The sequence below is a fragment of the Melanerpes formicivorus genome, unplaced genomic scaffold (assembly GCF_026170545.1).
Source record: "Melanerpes formicivorus ecotype bairdi unplaced genomic scaffold, bMelFor1.0.p_v2 SCAF_85, whole genome shotgun sequence".
In the NCBI taxonomy this organism is placed as follows: domain Eukaryota; kingdom Metazoa; phylum Chordata; class Aves; order Piciformes; family Picidae; genus Melanerpes; species Melanerpes formicivorus.
In genome coordinates this window covers 1,910,940-1,928,486 of record NW_027142437.1, presented here as the reverse complement: position 1 = coordinate 1,928,486, position 17,547 = coordinate 1,910,940, and the positions used below count along the sequence as shown (strand labels likewise).

The 17,547-nt window shown below is 49.9% G+C and overlaps 1 protein-coding gene across 6 annotated transcripts in view; it reads left to right on the top strand.

Moving 5' to 3' along the window:
* MYO6 (myosin VI) overlaps positions 1-17,547 on the top strand; it is a 158,836-nt gene that overhangs the window by 60,196 nt on the left and 81,093 nt on the right. For all 6 annotated transcript variants that reach the window (XM_068165176.1, XM_068165174.1, XM_068165177.1 and 3 more), the window contains exons 4-7: positions 1,328-1,401; positions 5,546-5,675; positions 7,787-7,892; positions 11,233-11,288. In XM_068165176.1, coding sequence (XP_068021277.1) covers positions 1,328-1,401; positions 5,546-5,675; positions 7,787-7,892; positions 11,233-11,288 — 366 coding nt within the window. The remainder of the gene's footprint in view (positions 1-1,327; positions 1,402-5,545; positions 5,676-7,786; positions 7,893-11,232; positions 11,289-17,547) is intronic.

Sequence of the window (17,547 nt, the reverse complement as noted above, 5' to 3'; positions counted from 1 at the left end):
GACAGGCTCTGCTCACTTGCACCCTGGGATAGGACAAGGAGCAATGGATTCAAACTGCAGCACAGGAGGTTCCAGCTCAGCAGGAGGAGGAACTTCTGCCCTGTGAGGCTCCCAGAGCCCTGGAGCAGGCTGCCCAGAGAGGTTGTGGAGTCTCCTGCTCTGGAGCCTTCCCAGCCCTGTCTGGATGTGTTCTGTGTGCCCTGTGCTGGATTCTCTGCTCCTGCTCTGGCAGGGGGGTTGGACTTGGTGATCTTTGGAGGTCCCTTCCAACCCCTGACATCCTGTGAGCTGTGATATCATATCACCCATTGTCCAATAATCCTCCCTGCTTAAAACATGAATTTGAAACTTTTCCCCATTTTTTTCTCACTTTTTGTTCCCTAGTTGAGTTTTATCTGCAGGATCTGTGAAATCCAAGATTATTTTCCTTCTCTGTCATAGATTGTGCTCAGCAGCATTAGTCCTTAAGAAAAAAACCTTCATAAAATACTGAATGCTCTCAGTCCCTCCTTATAGGGTGTTGAGATGCTGGAAGGTGTCCAGAGAAGGGCAACAAAGCTGGGGAGGGGTCTGGAGCACAGCCCTGTGAGGAGAGGCTGAGGGAGCTGGGGTTGCTTAGCCTGCAGAAGAGGAGGCTCAGGGGAGACCTTCTTGCTCTCTCCAACTGCCTGAAGGGAGGTTGTAGCCAGGTGGGGGTTGGTCTCTTCTCCCAGGCAACCATCCCCAGAACAAGAGGACACAGTCTGAAGCTGTGCCAGGGGAAGTTTAGGCTGGAGGTGAGGAGAAAGTTCTTCCCAGCAAGAGAGATTGGCCCTTGGGATGTGCTGCCCAGGGAGGTGGTGGAGTCCCCATCCCTGGAGGTGTTCAAGAAAGTCTTGGATGTGGCACTTGGAGCCATGGTTTAGCTGTCAGGAGGTGTTATGCCTGAGGTCATAGGTTGGACTTGATGCTCTCTGAGGTCTTTTCCAGCCTGGTTGATTCTGTGATTCTGGTAGGCACAGGTTTCTGTGCTTCCAGGCCAGCATGGTCAGAGACACACCATGTTCATCTGAAGCTGGTAAAAGGGAGATGAGGGTGAGAGCAGGGCCTGTTCTGAGCCTTTATTCAGCAATTTCCTGTGGCTCCAGCTGCACAGTGAAGAGCAGGTCTGTGGCTGCTAAAGCAGCTGCTGAGTCAGCAGCTCTGCCTCCACAGAGCATAAAGAAATGGGATTAAGCTGCAACCAGAGAGGTGGGAAGCAGAGTTCTCCTGAATGCTGAGGGTTAGTTTTTCAGCTGTGCAAGACAGTGGTTCTGAGCTCTCAGTGGTGTCTGTGTTTTGCTTGCAGGTTCCCTCATGTACCTGAACGAGGCCACCCTGCTCCACAACATCAAAGTTCGCTACAGCAAGGACAGAATTTACGTGAGTACTCCCTGCTGTGCCCAAAAAGTCTTGCCCACTGCTCTGGAACCTCTGATAGCCACAGAAGAGAAGATGGCCACACTGGAAGCTGAGCAGGTTCTACACCTGCCTTTTTGTTTTGTATGGGTTTATTTTTGATCATAGAATGGTCCAGGCCAGAAGGCACCTCCAAAGCTCATCCAGTCTGACCTCCCTGCAGTCAGCAGGGACATCCCCAGCCAGAGCAGCTTGCCCAGGACCTTGTTGAGCCTCACCTTCAATATCTCCAGGGAAGGGCCCTCAACCACCTCCCTGGGCAAACTCTTCCACCACCCTCATAGTGAAGAACTTCTTCCTAACATCCAATCTCAATCTGCTCTCCACTAGTCTGAAGCCATTGTCCCTGCTGCTGTCCCTGCAGGCCTTTGCCAACAGTCTCTCTCCATCTTTCTTGCAGCCCCATTCAGGTCTTGGCAGGCTGCTCTGAGCTCTGCTGGAGCCTTCTCTTCTCCAGGCTGAACACCCCCAGCTCCCTCAGCATGACCTTGTAGCAGAGCTGCTCCAACCCCCTGATCATTTTCCTGGCCCTCCTCTGGAGCCTCTCCATCAGCTCCATGTCCTTCCTGTATGGAGGGCTCCAGAGCTGCACACAGTGCTCCAGGTGAGGTCTCAGCAGAACAGAGCCAAGTGGCAGAATCTCCTCTCTGGCTCTGCTGGCCACACATCTTTTGATGCAGCCCAGGATGTGATTTGCCTTCTGTGCTGCAAGCTCACACTGCCTGCTCCTGTCCAGCTTCTCATCCATCAGCACCCCTAAATCCTTTTCCACAGGGTTGCTTTCTATCACCTCACCCCTCTGTCTGTATGGATAGTGAAGATTGTTTCAATCTTAAGCTGTGCCAGGGGAGGTTCAGGCTGGAGGTGAGGAGAAAGCTCTTCCCAGACAGAGAGATTGGTCATTGGGATGGGCTGCCCAGGGAGGTGGTGGAGTCACCATCACTGGAGGTGTTCAAGAAAGGCTTGGATGTGGCACTTGGAGCCAGGGTTTAGTTAGTCAGGGGATGTTGCATGGTTTAGTTGATTAGGTGGTGTTGGATGATGGGTTGGATGTGATGATCTTGAAGGTCTCTTCCAACCTGGTTTGTTCTGGTCTGGTCTATTCTATTCTGTTCTGTTCTGTTCTATTCTATTCTCTTCTCTTCTCTTCTCTTCTGTTCTGTTCTGTTCTGTTGTTGGGTGATAGGTTGGACTTGGTTAACTCTGAGGTCTTTCCCAACCTTACTGATTCTATGATCCAGTCCAGGTGCAGAGCCCTGCACTTGCTCTTGCTGACCTTGATGAGATTCATGTTGTAATGTTAGCTGCTTTTTACCAGGCAGAGGAATAGTTTTCCCTCCAGCTGGTGGCTGTTGCTCTGCACCCCTAGCACTCCCCAAGTGTCCCCAAGGCCCCTTGCTGGAGGTAAGCTGCTTGCCCAGCAGAGGAGCTCCTACCCAGGATGGGTTTCTTCCCTTCATTCATTTTGAACGAAGCCAGCAGGTGCTGCCTTTGACACCTCCTAGCTCAGGTGTCCAGCTTAATCTTTTATATTGCTATCAAATTGCCTAATTGTGCTTAATGAATTCTGGCTAAATTACAGCTTGTCCTTACCATCTGCTGGGACACTGACAGCTGTGAAATACAAGAAAGAGAAGAGTTTGCTTCCTTGCCTCTTCCCCCCCGCCTCTCTCTATTAGAGAACTACAGAGAGCAATAATGCAAACCAATTTCACACACTCTGATGAAGTGTCAGTGGTGAAATAATCAGTGGTTTTGGTAGCATGTTGTGCTGAAGTAGAGTTAAACCCTTTCATGTGTTTAGCATGGAATTGTCAGGGCTGGAAGGGACCTCAAGGGTACAGAATACAGAATTAACCAGGTTGGATCAGACCCTTGAGCTCATCCAGTCCAACCTATCACCCAACACCATCTGATCAACTAAACCATGGCACCAAGCACCCCATCAAGTCTCCTCCTGAACACCTCCAATGACAGTGACTCCACCACCTCCCCAGGCAGCCCATTCCAATGGGCAATCACTCTCTCTGTGTAAAACTTCCTCCTAACCTCCAGCCTAAACCTCCCCTGGTGCAGCCTGAGACTATGTCCTCTTGTTCTGGTGCTGCTTGCCTGGGAGAAGAGACCAACCTCTGCCTGCCTGCAAACCCCTTCAGGTAGTTGTAGAGAGCACTAAGGTCACCCCTGAGTCTTCTCCTCTCCAGGCTAAGCAACCCCAGCTCCCTCAGCCTCTCCTCACAGGGCTGTGTTCCAAGCCCCTCACCAACTTCGTCGTCCTTCTCTGGACACCTTCCAGCAGCTCAACCTCTTTCCTAAACTGAGGGGCCCAGAACTGGACACAGGACTCGAGGTGTGGCCTAACCAGTGCAGTGTCCAGGGGCAGAATGACCTCCCTGCTCCTGCTGGCCACACTGTTCCTGATGCAGGCCAGGATGCCTTTGGCCTTCTTGGCCGCCTGGGCACACTGCAGGCTCATGTTCAGCCTACCATCGACCAGCACCCCCAGGTCCCTCTCTGCCTGGCTGCTCTCAGCCACTCTGACCCCAGCCTGTAGCACTGCCTGGGGTTGTTGTGGCCAAAGTGCAGAACCTGGCACTTGGATGTCCCTGCTGACTATGGGGAGGTCAGACTGGATGACCTTTGGAGGCCCCTTCAGACCTGGACAATTCTCTGATTCTTCATAGAAAGATAAAATCTTTCTTCATTACAAACAAACACTCCTAATATTTTTCCCTGAGCTGGTGTATTTTCTGGAGAGGGGGGGAAAAAAGCTTCAATTTATATTCCCTTGTAACTTTTAAGATGCAAATTGAACAACCAATTGTTCATTTTTTTTTTCCCCTTGTAGCTTTTCAGATACAAAATGAATGACCAATTATTTACTTTTTCAGAGGCAAATTGAATGACCAATTGTTTATGTTTCCCTTCTGTGTTTAAGATACAAACTGAATGCCCAATTAGTGATTTTTGGTCCTTTTTGTTTAATGCTGGCTGTCAGTACCTGTTGTTAGAAGGAAAACTAATGGTAGTAGTTGAGTAAATGTAGCTCTGGAAGGAATGCCTGCCTTCAGTGAAATGAGTGCTGAAAAGAGCATCTCAGAAGGTTTTGTGTGATCCAGCCAGAATCACAGAAGTAAACCAGGTTGGATCATCCAGCCCAACCAGGTTGGATCATCCAGCCCAACCTGTCACCCCAACACCACCTAATCAACTGAACCCTGGCACTGAGTGCCTCACCACGATGGTGCCCACATTTCAGTTGTCTGGGGAGAGGATCAGTGATTGAAAAAAACACCAAATAGGTTATTCAAGGTGAGGATTGATCTGATTTTTTCCTTCAGGCCTTTTCCTGTGGAGCTGCTTTTTGATTCAGACATCTGTTCCTCCTTGTATGGAATAACCAAGCTAGAACCAAGCTATACAAGTTGGTTGGTTGTTTTTTTTGGGTCAGAAACCTTAGAGCTTATCTTCAGTCTTCCTCATCCTGTGGAAAGATGCAGAGCAGTCTTGGTTTGGTTCCTGCTCTGAGAGGGAACATTTGCATTCAGTGTTTCTCACTGTGGAAGCAGCCATAGCTAATTTCTCTTGGCTGAATGCTTTTATTGCCTGGCTTGAGCGAGTTCCCAGGCAGGATCCTCTTATTCCTTCCTACTGAGTTCCCAGGCAGGATCCTGTTAGTCCTTCCTGCTGAGTTGCTTCCATTAGATACTGAAAAATCATCCTTCTCACTGGGGCAAAGTGCATTCTGCTAGCCAGGAGCTTAGCTTATTCACTTCTGAGGAGGAGGCTGTGGTTGTCCTGTCCTTTATCCAGTAACTGGGACAATAGGAAACAATTCAAGAGGGGATTGGGAGAAAGGTCAAATTCAGGACATGCTCCACAGCTCAGTGGTTAGGAAATTGTCCTGTGAGAATTTGATAGAAGTCCTGAGAAGATAATGAGAGGAACTCTAAAAATACATCCCCTCTTGCCTCTGCATTAGCTGGGAGGGGATTGCAAATGTCCCTTATTAGACTCAAGCTATGGTCTTCAATAGCCATAGAAAGCTGCTCTTAACCACCTGGTTGGGTGCTAGCCAATAACTTGCTGCTCATTGTTTTCTTCACAGACCTATGTAGCCAACATCCTCATTGCAGTGAACCCATATTTTGACATCCCTAAGTTTTACTCTTCAGACACTATCAAAAAGTACCAGGGCAGATCACTGGGGACGCTGCCACCTCATGTGTTTGCTATTGGTAAGTACTGAGCCTGCCTTGCTCTCTTCCCAAACAAGCAGCAAGCGCCTTGCAGTGGAAGCTGCCACCTCTAGCACTAGTGAAATTGCATAAATAGTGTAAAATGAACCCAAATTTCCAGATCTTCTCATCCTTGATGTGGAGATCAGCAGCCCTGTAATGCTCATCCTGCACCCGCAGTGGCTTATGGCTAAGCAGTTGGAAGACAATTTGCAACCATTACAAACAATTAATAATGAAAACCCCCCAGATTTTGCAAGTGAAGAATGATGTAGTTATGGCTGGCACTGACCTTCAGTGCAGTGACTTCCTTTGCCTTCTGTGTTGTCAGAGCACATGATGATCCTTGTGGTCCCTTCCAACACTGACTGATACTATGATACTATGTACTCACAGCCTTACTCCTGGATGTTAGGGGCTGGAAGAGACCTCTGGAGATCCTCAAGTCCAAGCCCCCTGCCAGAGCAGGAGCATAGAATCCAGCACAGGTCACACAGGAATGCATCCAGACAGGGCTGGGAAGGCTCCAGAGCAGGAGACTCCACAACATCTTTGGGCAGCCTGCTCCAGGGCTCTGTGACCTTCACAGTGCAGAAGTTCCTCCTCATGTTGAGGTGGAACCTCCTGTGCTGCAGTTTCCATCCATTGCCCCTTGTCCTATCCCAGGGAGCAAGTGAGCAGAGCCTGTCCCCTCCCTCCAGCCCCCCAGCCCTCAGCTATTGATAGACATTGATCAGATCCCTCTCAGTCTTCTCCTCTCCAGACTGAACAGCCCCAGGGCTCTCAGCCTCTCCTCCCCAGGCAGTGCTGCAGTCCCTTCGGCATCCTTGCAGCCCCCTGCAGAACTCTCTCCAGCAGATCCTGATTCCTCCTGAGCCCAGAACTGGATGCAGTATCCCAGGTGTGGCCTCACCAAGGCAGAGTAGAGGGGAAGAGAACCTCCCTGGGTCTGCTGGACACACTCCTCTCAATGCACCCCAGGATCCCCTTGGCCTTCTTGGCCCCCAGCTCACATTGCTGTCCCATGCAGACCTTGCTGCCCCCCAGCACTCCCAGCTCCTTCTCCTTTAAAACAATGCTGAAGTAAAATTGGCTGCTGTTGTGTTCTCACATTTAATTCAAAAGAGTCGGCTTTGGGTAGCCTATGGTTTGTTTTGTCCTGGATATAGTTGAGTAGTTCATAGAATTGTCAGGGTTGGAAGGGACCTCAAGGATCAGCTAGTTCCAACCCCCCTGCCATGGGCAGGGACACCTCACACTACAGCAGGTTGCTCGCAGCCACATCCAGCCTGGCTGCAAACACCTCCAGGCAGGAGGCTTCCACCACCTCCCTGGGCAGCCTGTGCCAGGCTCTCACCACCCTTAAGGGGAACAACTTCTTCCTCACAGCCAATCTCAATCTCCCCACTTCTAGTTTTCCTCCACTCCCCCCAGTCCTATCCCTCCCTGACACCCTCAAAAGTCCCTCCCCAGCTTTCTTGGAGCCCCCTGCAGATACTGGAAGGCCACAATTAGGTCTCCTCAGAGCCTTCCCCTCTCCAGACTGCACAACCCCAACTCCCTCAGTCTGTCCTCACAGCAGAGCAGCTCCAGCCCTCTGCTCCTCCTCCTGGCCCTTCTCTGGACACCTTCCAGCACCTTCAGATCCTTCCTGTACTAGGGGCTCCAGAGCTGGCCCCAGAGCTCCAGGTGGGGTCTCACCTGGAGTTCTTTGTTTTAAATGATTTTAAGGTCCTACATGTCCGGGTTGGAGGGTGAGCAGCTATGATCCAAGTTAAGAGGCTCTCCAGAGAGGTTGTGGAGTATTCTTCTCTGGAGACTTTCAAGATCCATCTGGATGTGTTCCTGTGTGCCCTGTGCTGGATTCTCTGCTCCTGCTCTGGCAGGGGGCTTGGACTGGAAGATCTCCAGAGGTCCCTTCCAACCCCTAACCTCCTGTGAGCTGCGATCCTGTTGAGGAGAAAGAGCTTGAAGCTGTAATGCACTCAACTGTAAATATTTACTTTGTGTTGCTGAAAATGTTTTAATTTCTGCCTTGTAGCTTAACTTAAGGCTTGCAGTGCTCCTGCATGCTCATTTTGGCCATGTTTGATGTGTTCTTCCTTTTCCAGCTGATAAAGCCTTCCGGGATATGAAGGTGCTGAAGATGAGTCAGTCCATCATAGTCTCTGGAGAATCAGGAGCTGGCAAGACAGAAAACACCAAATTTGTTCTGAGGTTTGTTGTGCTTCTAGACCAAAAGTTGTTCTGTGACTCTCTTGTGTCAGTACAGAGGCAAAGTGGAAGGAAGTCAGTAGGCTTTAAGACACAATTCAGTAAGAGACCGTGGTGGGTGGAAATCACAGAATCACCAAGGTTGGAGGAGACTTCAAAGATCATCAATTCCAACCTGTCACCACAGACCTCATGACTAAACCATGGCACCAAGTGCCACATCCAGTCCCCTCTTGAACATCTCCAGGGATGGGGACTCCACCACCTCCCTGGGCAGCACATTCCAATGGCCAATTCCTCTTTCTGGGAAGAACTTTCTCCTCACCTCCAGCCTAAACCTCCCCTGGCACAGCTTGAGACTGTGTCCTCTTGTTCTGGTGCTGGTTGCCTGAGAGAAACAATCAACTCCCTGATGGCTACAACCTCCCTTCAGGGAGTTGTAGAGAGCAAGAAGGTCTCCCCTGAGCCTCCTCTTCTCCAGGCTAAGCAACCCCAGCTCCCTCAGCCTCTCCTCACAGGGCTGTGCTCAAGGCCTCTCCCCAGCCTCCTTGCCCTTCTCTGGACACCTTCAAGTCTCTCAATGTACTTAAACTTCTTAAAATTACCTCCCCCCAGACTAATTTAGAGAACTACCACCCCAAGGTGAAATTGCCAGACTAGCTCAGAAGGTTTTGGAAGCCTGCATCAGGAGTAGTGTGGCCAGGTGGTCAAGGGAGGTTATTCTTCCCCTCTACTCAGCACTGGTTAGGCCACACCTTGAGTCCTGTGTCCAGTTCTGGGCTCCTCAGTTCAAGAGAGATATTGAGGTACTGGAAGGTGTCCAGAGAAGGGCAACAAAGCTGGGGAGGGGCCTGGAGCACAGCCCTGTGAGGAGAGGCTGAGGGAGCTGGGGTTGCTTAGCCTGGAGAAGAGGAGGCTCAGGGGAGACCTTCTTGCTCTCTCCAACTCCCTGAAGGGAGGCTGTAGCCAGGTGGGGGTTGGTCTCTTCTTCCAGGCACCCAGCATTAGAACAAGAGGACATAGTCTCAGGTTGTGCCAGGGGAGGTTCAGGCTGGATGTTAGGCAGAAATTCTTCCCAGAGAGAGAGATTGGCCCTTGGGATGTGCTGCCCAGGGAGGTGGTGGAGTCACCATCACTGGAAGTGTTTAGGAAGAGCCTGGATGAGGCACTTGGAGCCATGGTTTAGTTGTTCAGATGGTGCTGGGTGATAGGTTGCACTGGATGATCCTGGAGGTCTCTTCCAACCTGGTTGATTCTCTGATTCTATCTACTTTTACCTGCACCTTGCTCCCAGAAATTCACTGTGTGAGATGCTGGCATGTGAAATGTAGGCCACTGCCTACAGAAACCTACACTCAGTGGCAGTGACATCCAGCAGCTTATTATGGTTTGTGCTGCAGTCCTTGTGGGATTGCACATCTGCTGTTGTGGGGCATGAAAATGGAAGTGAGGCATTTTCACTCCCCCTTGGTTTGACCAGAAATGTGCATTCCTCTCTTTTCCCTCTCTTTAGGCTTTGCTTTTTTCAGTCTGCTGGATGTCCAGGGGGTTTTAACTCTTGGTTTGGAGAAGGCTGCAGGCATTCTGTGGTGCATTTTACCCTGGTTCAGTGAATAAGGGTTGAATAATGGGATTTATTTGTGTCCATCTATGGCTGATATTAAATCAGTTACATTAACTAGATGGAGACCAGATTGCCAATATTTATCAACCTTGCTTCCTCTCATTATATGATCTCTAATGGGTTTTGACTTGTTGCTACACTTCAAGTGTTTTATTCCACCCTGGAGCACTGTAATTGGAGGGCACTGCTCCATGAAATTCACCTTTATTACCTTATAATAGGTGGCCTTATATCCAGGGGAACACAGTTCAGGCAGTGTAAATCCACTCCACTTCCACCCCCCCCCTTCCTTGTTTCCCTGTATAAATCTTTAATTCCCTTTTCCCTGACATCATGTATTCTCTGGTGTTTATGTGCAGCAGCAGGATTATCTTCCACATCCCATGAAGAGCTGTCACAGATACCAGTCTCTCTCTTCCCTGCCCCTCTGCAGCCTTTCCTTGGTAGCTGAGTGAATTGCTGCAGGGTGCTGGCAATGATTTGTACAGAGGACATCCTAATTTTGGTCCTGCCAAGACTCCAGGCACTGGGAAAACATCTCCTGAGGAATACAGGAGGTTATTCTTCTGCTTCCCAGCAGAAGTTCTGGATAGAGTTCTGGTTATACAGTCCACCATTAGTAAGTTTGCACCATTAGTAAGTTTGAAGTCAACACCAAGCTGGGGGCAGGAGTTGATCTGCTGGAGGGTAGAGAGGCTCTGCAGAGGGACCTGGACAGGCTGGACAGATGGGCAGAGGCCAAGGGCAGGAGATTGAACACATCCAAGTGCCAGGTTCTGCACATTGGCCACAGCAACCCCAGGCAGTGCTACAGGCTGGGGTCAGAGTGGCTGAGAGCAGCCAGGCAGAGAGGGACCTGGGGGTGCTGGTTGATAGTAGGCTGAACATGAGCCAGCAGTGTGCCCAGGTGGCCAAGAAGGCCAATGGCATCCTGGCCTGCATCAGGAACAGTGTGGCCAGCAGGAGCAGGGAGGTCATTCTGTCCCTGTACACTGCACTGGTTAGGCCACACCTGGAGTCCTGTGTCCAGTTCTGGGCTCCTCAGTGTAGGAAAGATGTTGAGATGCTGGAAAGTGTCCAGAGAAGGGCAACAAAGCTGGGGAGGGGTCTGGAGCACAGCCCTGTGAGGAGAGGCTGAGGGAGCTGGGGTTGCTTAGCCTGGAGAAGAGGAGGCTCAGGGGAGACCTTCTTGCTCTCTCCAGCTCCCTGAAGGGAGGTTGTAGCCAGGTGGGGTTGGTCTCTTCTCCCAGGCAGCCAGCACCAGAACAAGAGGACACAGTCTCAAGCTGTGCCAGGGGAGGTTCAGGCTTGATCCCAGAAAGAAGTTCTTCCCAGAGAGACAGATTGGCCATTGGGATGTGCTGCCCAGGGAGGTGGTGGAGGTCTCCTGGAGGTGTTCAAGGGGGGATTGGATGTGGCACTTGGAGCCATCATATCTGTATAGAAGTGCAATTTCCATCTGCATTTCTAAAAGGAACTCTCTGTGTGTCCTGAAGTACTGAAAAAAAAAAACAAATGAAGTCTGCAAGAATGTTTTTGTTTTAACAACCCCAAATTGCATTTGTTTTAAAAGAGAGAGGTATTGGGAACTTGTAATCAATATGCTTTTCCTTTAGTCAGTTATTGGGAGGTATGGTACAGAGCCATGCTAAAGCCTGTTGAGCTGAGGGAGCCTGACACATGAAGGGTACTGATATTTGGATCTTGCTTTTTTTGCAGGTATTTGACAGAGTCCTATGGTACTGGCCAAGATATTGATTACAGGATTGTAGAAGGTATTGAATTTTCTTTCATTCAGTGGAAGATTCCATCCATTTATTTATTTATTTACTTACCTATGTAGTTATCTTTCTCTCTGTGTCCAGTTTGGGGCTCCCCAGCTGAAGAGAGACAGAGAGCTGCTGGGGAGAGGCCAAGGCAGAGGCAGGAGGATGCTTAGGGGACTTGAGCATCTCCCCTGGGAAGAGAGCCTGAGAGCCCTGGGGCTGTTTAGCCTGGAGAGGAGAAAGCTGAGAGGGATCTGCTCAATGTCTCTCAAGAGCTGAGGGCTGGGGGTCAAGGGGAGGGGGCCAAGCTCTTGTGGGTGCTGCACAGCGAGAAGCCAAGGAGCACTGGAGACAAACTTGAGCAGAGAAGGTTTCAGCTGCCCAGGAGGAGAAAGTTCTTTGTTGTGAGGGTGAGGGAGGCCTGGAGCAGGCTGCCCAGAGAGGTTGTGGAGTCTCCTTCTCTGGAGCCTTTCCAACCCCCCCTGGCTGCATTGCTGTGTGGCCTGCCCTGGGTGCTGCTGCTCTGGCAGGGGCTGCACTGGATGCTCTCTGGAGCTCCCTCCCAACCTCTGATGTTCTGTGATTCTATGATCTCTCTGTTTTTTAAATGTCAGTCAACATCAACTCAATAAAAGGTGAGATGGCAATGCTGCCAGACTTCCCAGGCCATGCTTCACTGGTAATTTGCCTGCATTCTACACTCTGAAACCTCTTTGTTGTTTTTTAAACTTGTCACTTAGTTGAGTTCTTGTTTAAAACAGTCTCATGCTGTCCTTCTGTGTTTTGAGTTTGTGTTTAAGTTGAACTTCACACACATGGGTGTCCCAGGTAGGATTTTAAGCACTATGAACAATGTGCCCTCATGGCCAAGGAGGCCAGTGGTGTTGTGGGGTGCATTAAGCAGAGTGTGGGCCAGCAGGTTGAGGGAGGTTCTCCCCCTCTGCTCTGCCTTGATGAGGCAACATCTGGAGGACTGCCTCCAGTTCTGGGCTCCCCAGTTCAAGAGAGACAAAGAACTGCTGGAGAGAGTCAAACAGGAGGCCACAAAGATGAGGAGGGGAAAGGAGCCTCTGTCTTATGAGGAGAGGCTGAGAGACCTGGACCTGTTTAGCCTGTAATAGAGCAGACTGAGAGGGGATCTTAAGAATGAATAGAAACATCGAAAGGGTGGAGGTCATAGTATCACAGTATCAGTCAGGGTTGGAAGGGACCACAAGGAGCATCTAGTTCCAACCCCCCTGCCATGGGCAGGGACACCCCACACTAGATCAGCCTGGCCAGAGCCTCAGCCAGCCTGGCCTTAAACACCTCCAGGGACAGGGCCCCAACCACCTCCCTGCACAACCCATTCCAGGGCTTCACCACTCTCATGAGGAAGAACTTCCTCCTCCCCTCCAGCCTGAATCTCCCCACCTCCAGCCTCATTCCATTCCCCCTAGTCCTATCCCTGCCTGAGATCCTGAGCAGTCCCTCCCCAGCCTTCCTGTAGCCCCCTTCAGATACTGGAAGGCCACAATGAGGTCACCTGGGAGCCTTCTCTTCTCCAGCCTGAACAGCCCCAACTCCTTCAGTCTGTCCTCACAGCAGAGCAGCTCCAGCCCTCTGCTCATCCTCCTGGCCCTTCTCTGGACACCTTCCAGCACCTCCAGATCCCTCTTGCAATAGGGGCTCCAGACCTGGAGGCAGTACTCCAGGTGGGGTCTCCCCAGAGCTGAGCAGAGGGGGAGAATCACCTCCCTTGGTCATGAGGATGGGGCTGGGCACTTTTCACTGGTGCCCAGCAACAGGACAAGAGGCAGTGGCACAAACTGGAGGTTTCATTTATTGGGGAAAAGCTTCCTTACTTTGAGGGTGTTGGAGAGCTGGAGCAGGCTGCCCAGAGAGGTTGTGGAGTCTCCTCTGGAAGCTTTCAAAACCTGCCTGGCCCTGTTACTGTACAACCTGCTCTAGGTGACCCTGTTTTAGCAGGGGAATTGGACTAGGTGATGTCCTGAGGTCCCTTCTAACCCCCAGCACTTTGTGATCCTGTGAAATCTGTAATGGCAAGATTCTATTCACAGCTACAGGCTGTTAGTACCAGGGAAGAGCAGTTCCTTCTCCTTACCCTTAATCTTCTCAAGGTCAGATAAAGCAGAAAAAGTCTTTTTGGAATGATGGTTCTTGTCTGAGAGCACATCCTTTGGATTGACATTTTCATTGTCCCTGTATAAGACTCCCAAACAAGGTCAGAAGAGGCTGTGTTAATCATCCACTTGGGCCTCTTCAATGTTGTAGGCACTTCCTAAGGGAAGAGAAAAGAACTCTTTGAGACAAGAGAAATATCTCCAACCCAAGCAACCCTCAGACAATCCAATAATTCCTCATGTGTCAGTTTTGGCCTTCTGTAGCCTGTGGTAGATTCATTTGGGGATTTCATTTCTGTCTTCTTCTCAAATACATTTTTTTTACCTTTTCTTTCATCTTTTATACTTTCTTGTTTGAGGCACTGGATTGCTCAAGAGAAGTTAGGCCACACCTTGAGTCCTGTGTCCAGTTCTGAGCCCCTCAGTTTAGGAAGGAGGTTGACTTGCTGGAACGAGTCCAGAGAAAGGCAACAAAGTTGGTGAGGGGCTTGGAACACAGCCCTGTGAGGAGAGGCTGAGGGAGCTGGGGTTGCTTAGCCTGGAGAGGAGGAGACTCAGGGGTGACCTTATTGCTCTCTACAACTCCCTGAAGGGAAGTTGTAGCCAGGTGGGGGTTGGTCTCTTCTCCCAGGCAGCCAGCACCAGAACAAGAGGACACAGTCTCAGGCTGTGCCAGGGGAGGTTTAGGTTGGATGTTAGCAAGAAGTTCTAGACAGAGAGAGTGATTGCCCATTGGAATGGGCTGCCTGGGGAGGTGGTGGAGTCCCCATCCCTGGAGGTGTTTAGGAGGAGACTTGATGGGGTGCTTGGTGCCATGGGTTAGTTGTTTAGGTGGTGTTGGATGATAGGTTGGACGCGATGATCATGAAGGTCTCTTCCAACCTGGTCTGGTCTGGTCTGGTCTATTCTATTCTATTCTATTCTATTCTATTCTATTCTATTCTATTCTATTCTATTCTATTTATTCTAGTCTATTCTATTTATTCTAGTCTATTCTATTTATTCTAGTCTATTCTATTCTATGTGCTGCAGGTCTTAATCTCTTGGTGCTGGAGGTTTGCTTAAAGCAGTTCCTCAGTGAAACCCACTGTGGGCTGAAGGAGCTCAGGAATGGGTAATGCCTGGTGCAGTGTGCCATGAAACTGAGTGGTACTTGTAGGTGTTCCTGGCAAAGTTTGAGTTTTGTGGTCTGAGCCAGCATCTGATGCATGACTTCTGAAGTTTCCAGGCACAATTTTAATGAGCATGAGGTGTTCACCGCAGCAGAGGTGTTGCTGGGTGAACTGTTAACCTGGCTGACCCACCTCTTGCAGATTGGCTTTTTAATTCACAGTGTTTCCTTTGACAGTGTTAACATTCTGTGAAATGCATGAAGAAGTAGCAAAGCTCTCCTTAAGGAGTCAGTGTGAAAGCCAGGCTTGTCTTCTCCTAGGCTCTGACTAATAAAATAATGAAAATCTAGCAAAAACCAGAAGAAAAGAGAGGAGTTAATGCTGCTTGCTGCTCTGCTGCCCTGCTGCAGGCTGCACTGCCACTGGGGATGGGTGCACCCATGTTGGGATGAGTGGCATCTGTCTGATGCATGAATGTGTTTCAAAGCCATGCAGATGGGGGCTGGAGCACCTCTGCTACAAGGACAGGCTGAGGGAGCTGGGGGTGGTCAGCCTGGAGAAGAGAAGGTTCTGAGGAGACCTAAGAGCAGCCTGACAGGACCTGAAGGCTGTAGATGGACTGTTTACAAAGGCCTGCAGTGACAGGATGAGGGGCAGTGGCTTCAAACTAGAGAAGAGCAGGTTTAGATTGGATGTGAGGGAGCAGTTCTTTACCCTGAGGATGGTGGAACACTGGAACAGGTTGCCTGATGCTATTTAAGGTGAGGCTCAACAAGGCCCTGGAGCAAGCTGATAGATGATGTCCCTGCTGACTGCAGTGGGGTTGGACTGGATGACCTTTGGGGGCCCCCTTCCAACCCAACCCAACCCATTCTGTGACTGTGTGGTGCTTGGGGATGTGGCTTAGTGGTGGCCTTGGTAGAGTAGGGTTAATGGTTGGACTCAGTGATCTTAAAAGTCTTTTCCAACCTACATGATTCTGCCCTTCTATAACTCTTGCCATACTTTATCCCACCACTGAGGTTATTCCTTGATTCATTAATTGTTGTAAGAGAAGATTTGTAGGAGGTTGTCAGTGGAGTGTTAAATCTGAGCTTAGTTTCCAATGTCTATTTTTTATCTGGAAACCTGGAATAAAAAAACCCCTTGCAGATATTTTCAGTGGCTTATTGTTAGCAGGAGTCAGTAAATCAGTGTTCATTGATCTCCAAAGCTAGTACAATGCAGTCTTTCAGCAACCCTGTGTTTGATAGTACTGAACACTTGCAAACTGCTTAAATGCAAGGCCAGGCTGAGGAAGCTGGGAGTGTTCAGCCTGGAGAAGAGAAGGCTCCAGGGAGACCTAATGGCAGTCTGCCAGGACCTGAAGGGAGCCTACAAGAAGGTTGGAGAGGAATTGTTTACAAAGGCCTGGAGTGCTAGGACAAAGGGCAGTGGGTCTACATTAGAGTGCTAGGATGAGGGGAAGTGCTTTTAAATCACAGAAGAGTAGATTTACACTTGATGTTAAGAGCAAGCTCTTTACCATGAGGGTGTTGGAAGATGGGAACAGGTTGCCCAAGGAGCTGGCTGGGGCCCCCATCTATGGAGAGCTAGAAGGTCAGGCTCTGAACAGCCTGTAATGGGTTGGGGCAAACCCCCTCCCCACCACAGGCAGAAACAACAGCCTCATCTAGTGGAGGATGTCCCTGCTCAGTGCCAGGGAATTGCACTAGAGGTCCTTTGGAGGTCCCTTCCAACCCAACCCATTCTCTGATTCTCTGTATGTTAGCCTGCTGCCTCTCCTTCTGCGTGGCCTTTGAGCCAGGGAAAAATAAAACCACTCAATCACTTAAGTGGCCTGATTTGGGAGAACACTTCTAGCTTGTTTGTGAGAGCAACACAATCTTCTGGTACACACTTTTGCTCCCTAATCAATCTAACAAGTTGCATGCATGACATTTAAGTGACATTTCTGCCTGTGGGCTAAGTGGGTAGTTTAGGCTTTATGCATAGCAGCTCACTGGGAAGTGACAAACTGTGTGTTGTCTCCTCTCTGATGCTTCAGGAATTCACTGCAGAGCATCACTGAACACATTTTGGGCTTGGTCTCTGAATTTCTTACAGTATTTGGAGGGTTGAACTTACCACCCCCCCAACCAAGTGAAATTTACCTTCAGAGTAAATTATCCCAAAACCCCCAAACCAAACTCAGAAGCAACCAGTGAAAGTTCTACTTACAAAAGGTAAACTAAAATCTAGGAGTATAAAATGCAAGGAACATGTACAAAATACCCAGCAGAAGGATTCCCTTGTATAGAACTACCCCCACCCTGGACAGCCCAGAGGGCTACTTGCAGCCTCCTAACCCCCTTCCTTTCCCTGCTACCTTCAGAGACACAACACAAGTCAGTTCAGCCAGCAGAAGGTCAGGAGAGAGGTAAGGAAAGCAGAATCACAGAGAGAAGAAGCAAAAAAAGGAGAGAAGGATATTTTGAGCAGCAAACTCTCCCCTAGTCAGCATCCAATGGAATGATGTAGACAGATCAGTTGTTCTTCTGCATCCAATGGTCATTCATTTACCTTTTACTCCAAGATGCCCAGAAAGCTCCTGTTCTTGTCTGTGGCTAAGACACTAGGCTGAGACATCAGCATCCAGCCATACCACAGTATCAGTTCAAATCCTGTGCAGTGTTTTATGTGGTGTTCATGCACTTAATTGTAAGTTCATAGTATCACAGTATCAGTCAGGGTTGGAAGGGACCACAAGGATCATCCAGTTCCAACCCCCCTGCCATGGGCAGGGACACCCCACACTACATCAGCCTGGCCACAGCCTCAGCCAGCCTGGCCTTAAACACCTCCAGGGACAGGACCCCAACCACCTCCCTGGACAGCCCATTCCAGGGCTTCACCACTCTCATGGGGAAGAACTTCCTCCTCCCCTCCAGCCTGAATCTCCCCACCTCCAGCTTCATTCCATTCCCCCTAGTCCTATCACTCCCTGAGATCCTGAGCAGTCCCTCCCCAGCCTTCCTGTAGCCCCCTTCAGAT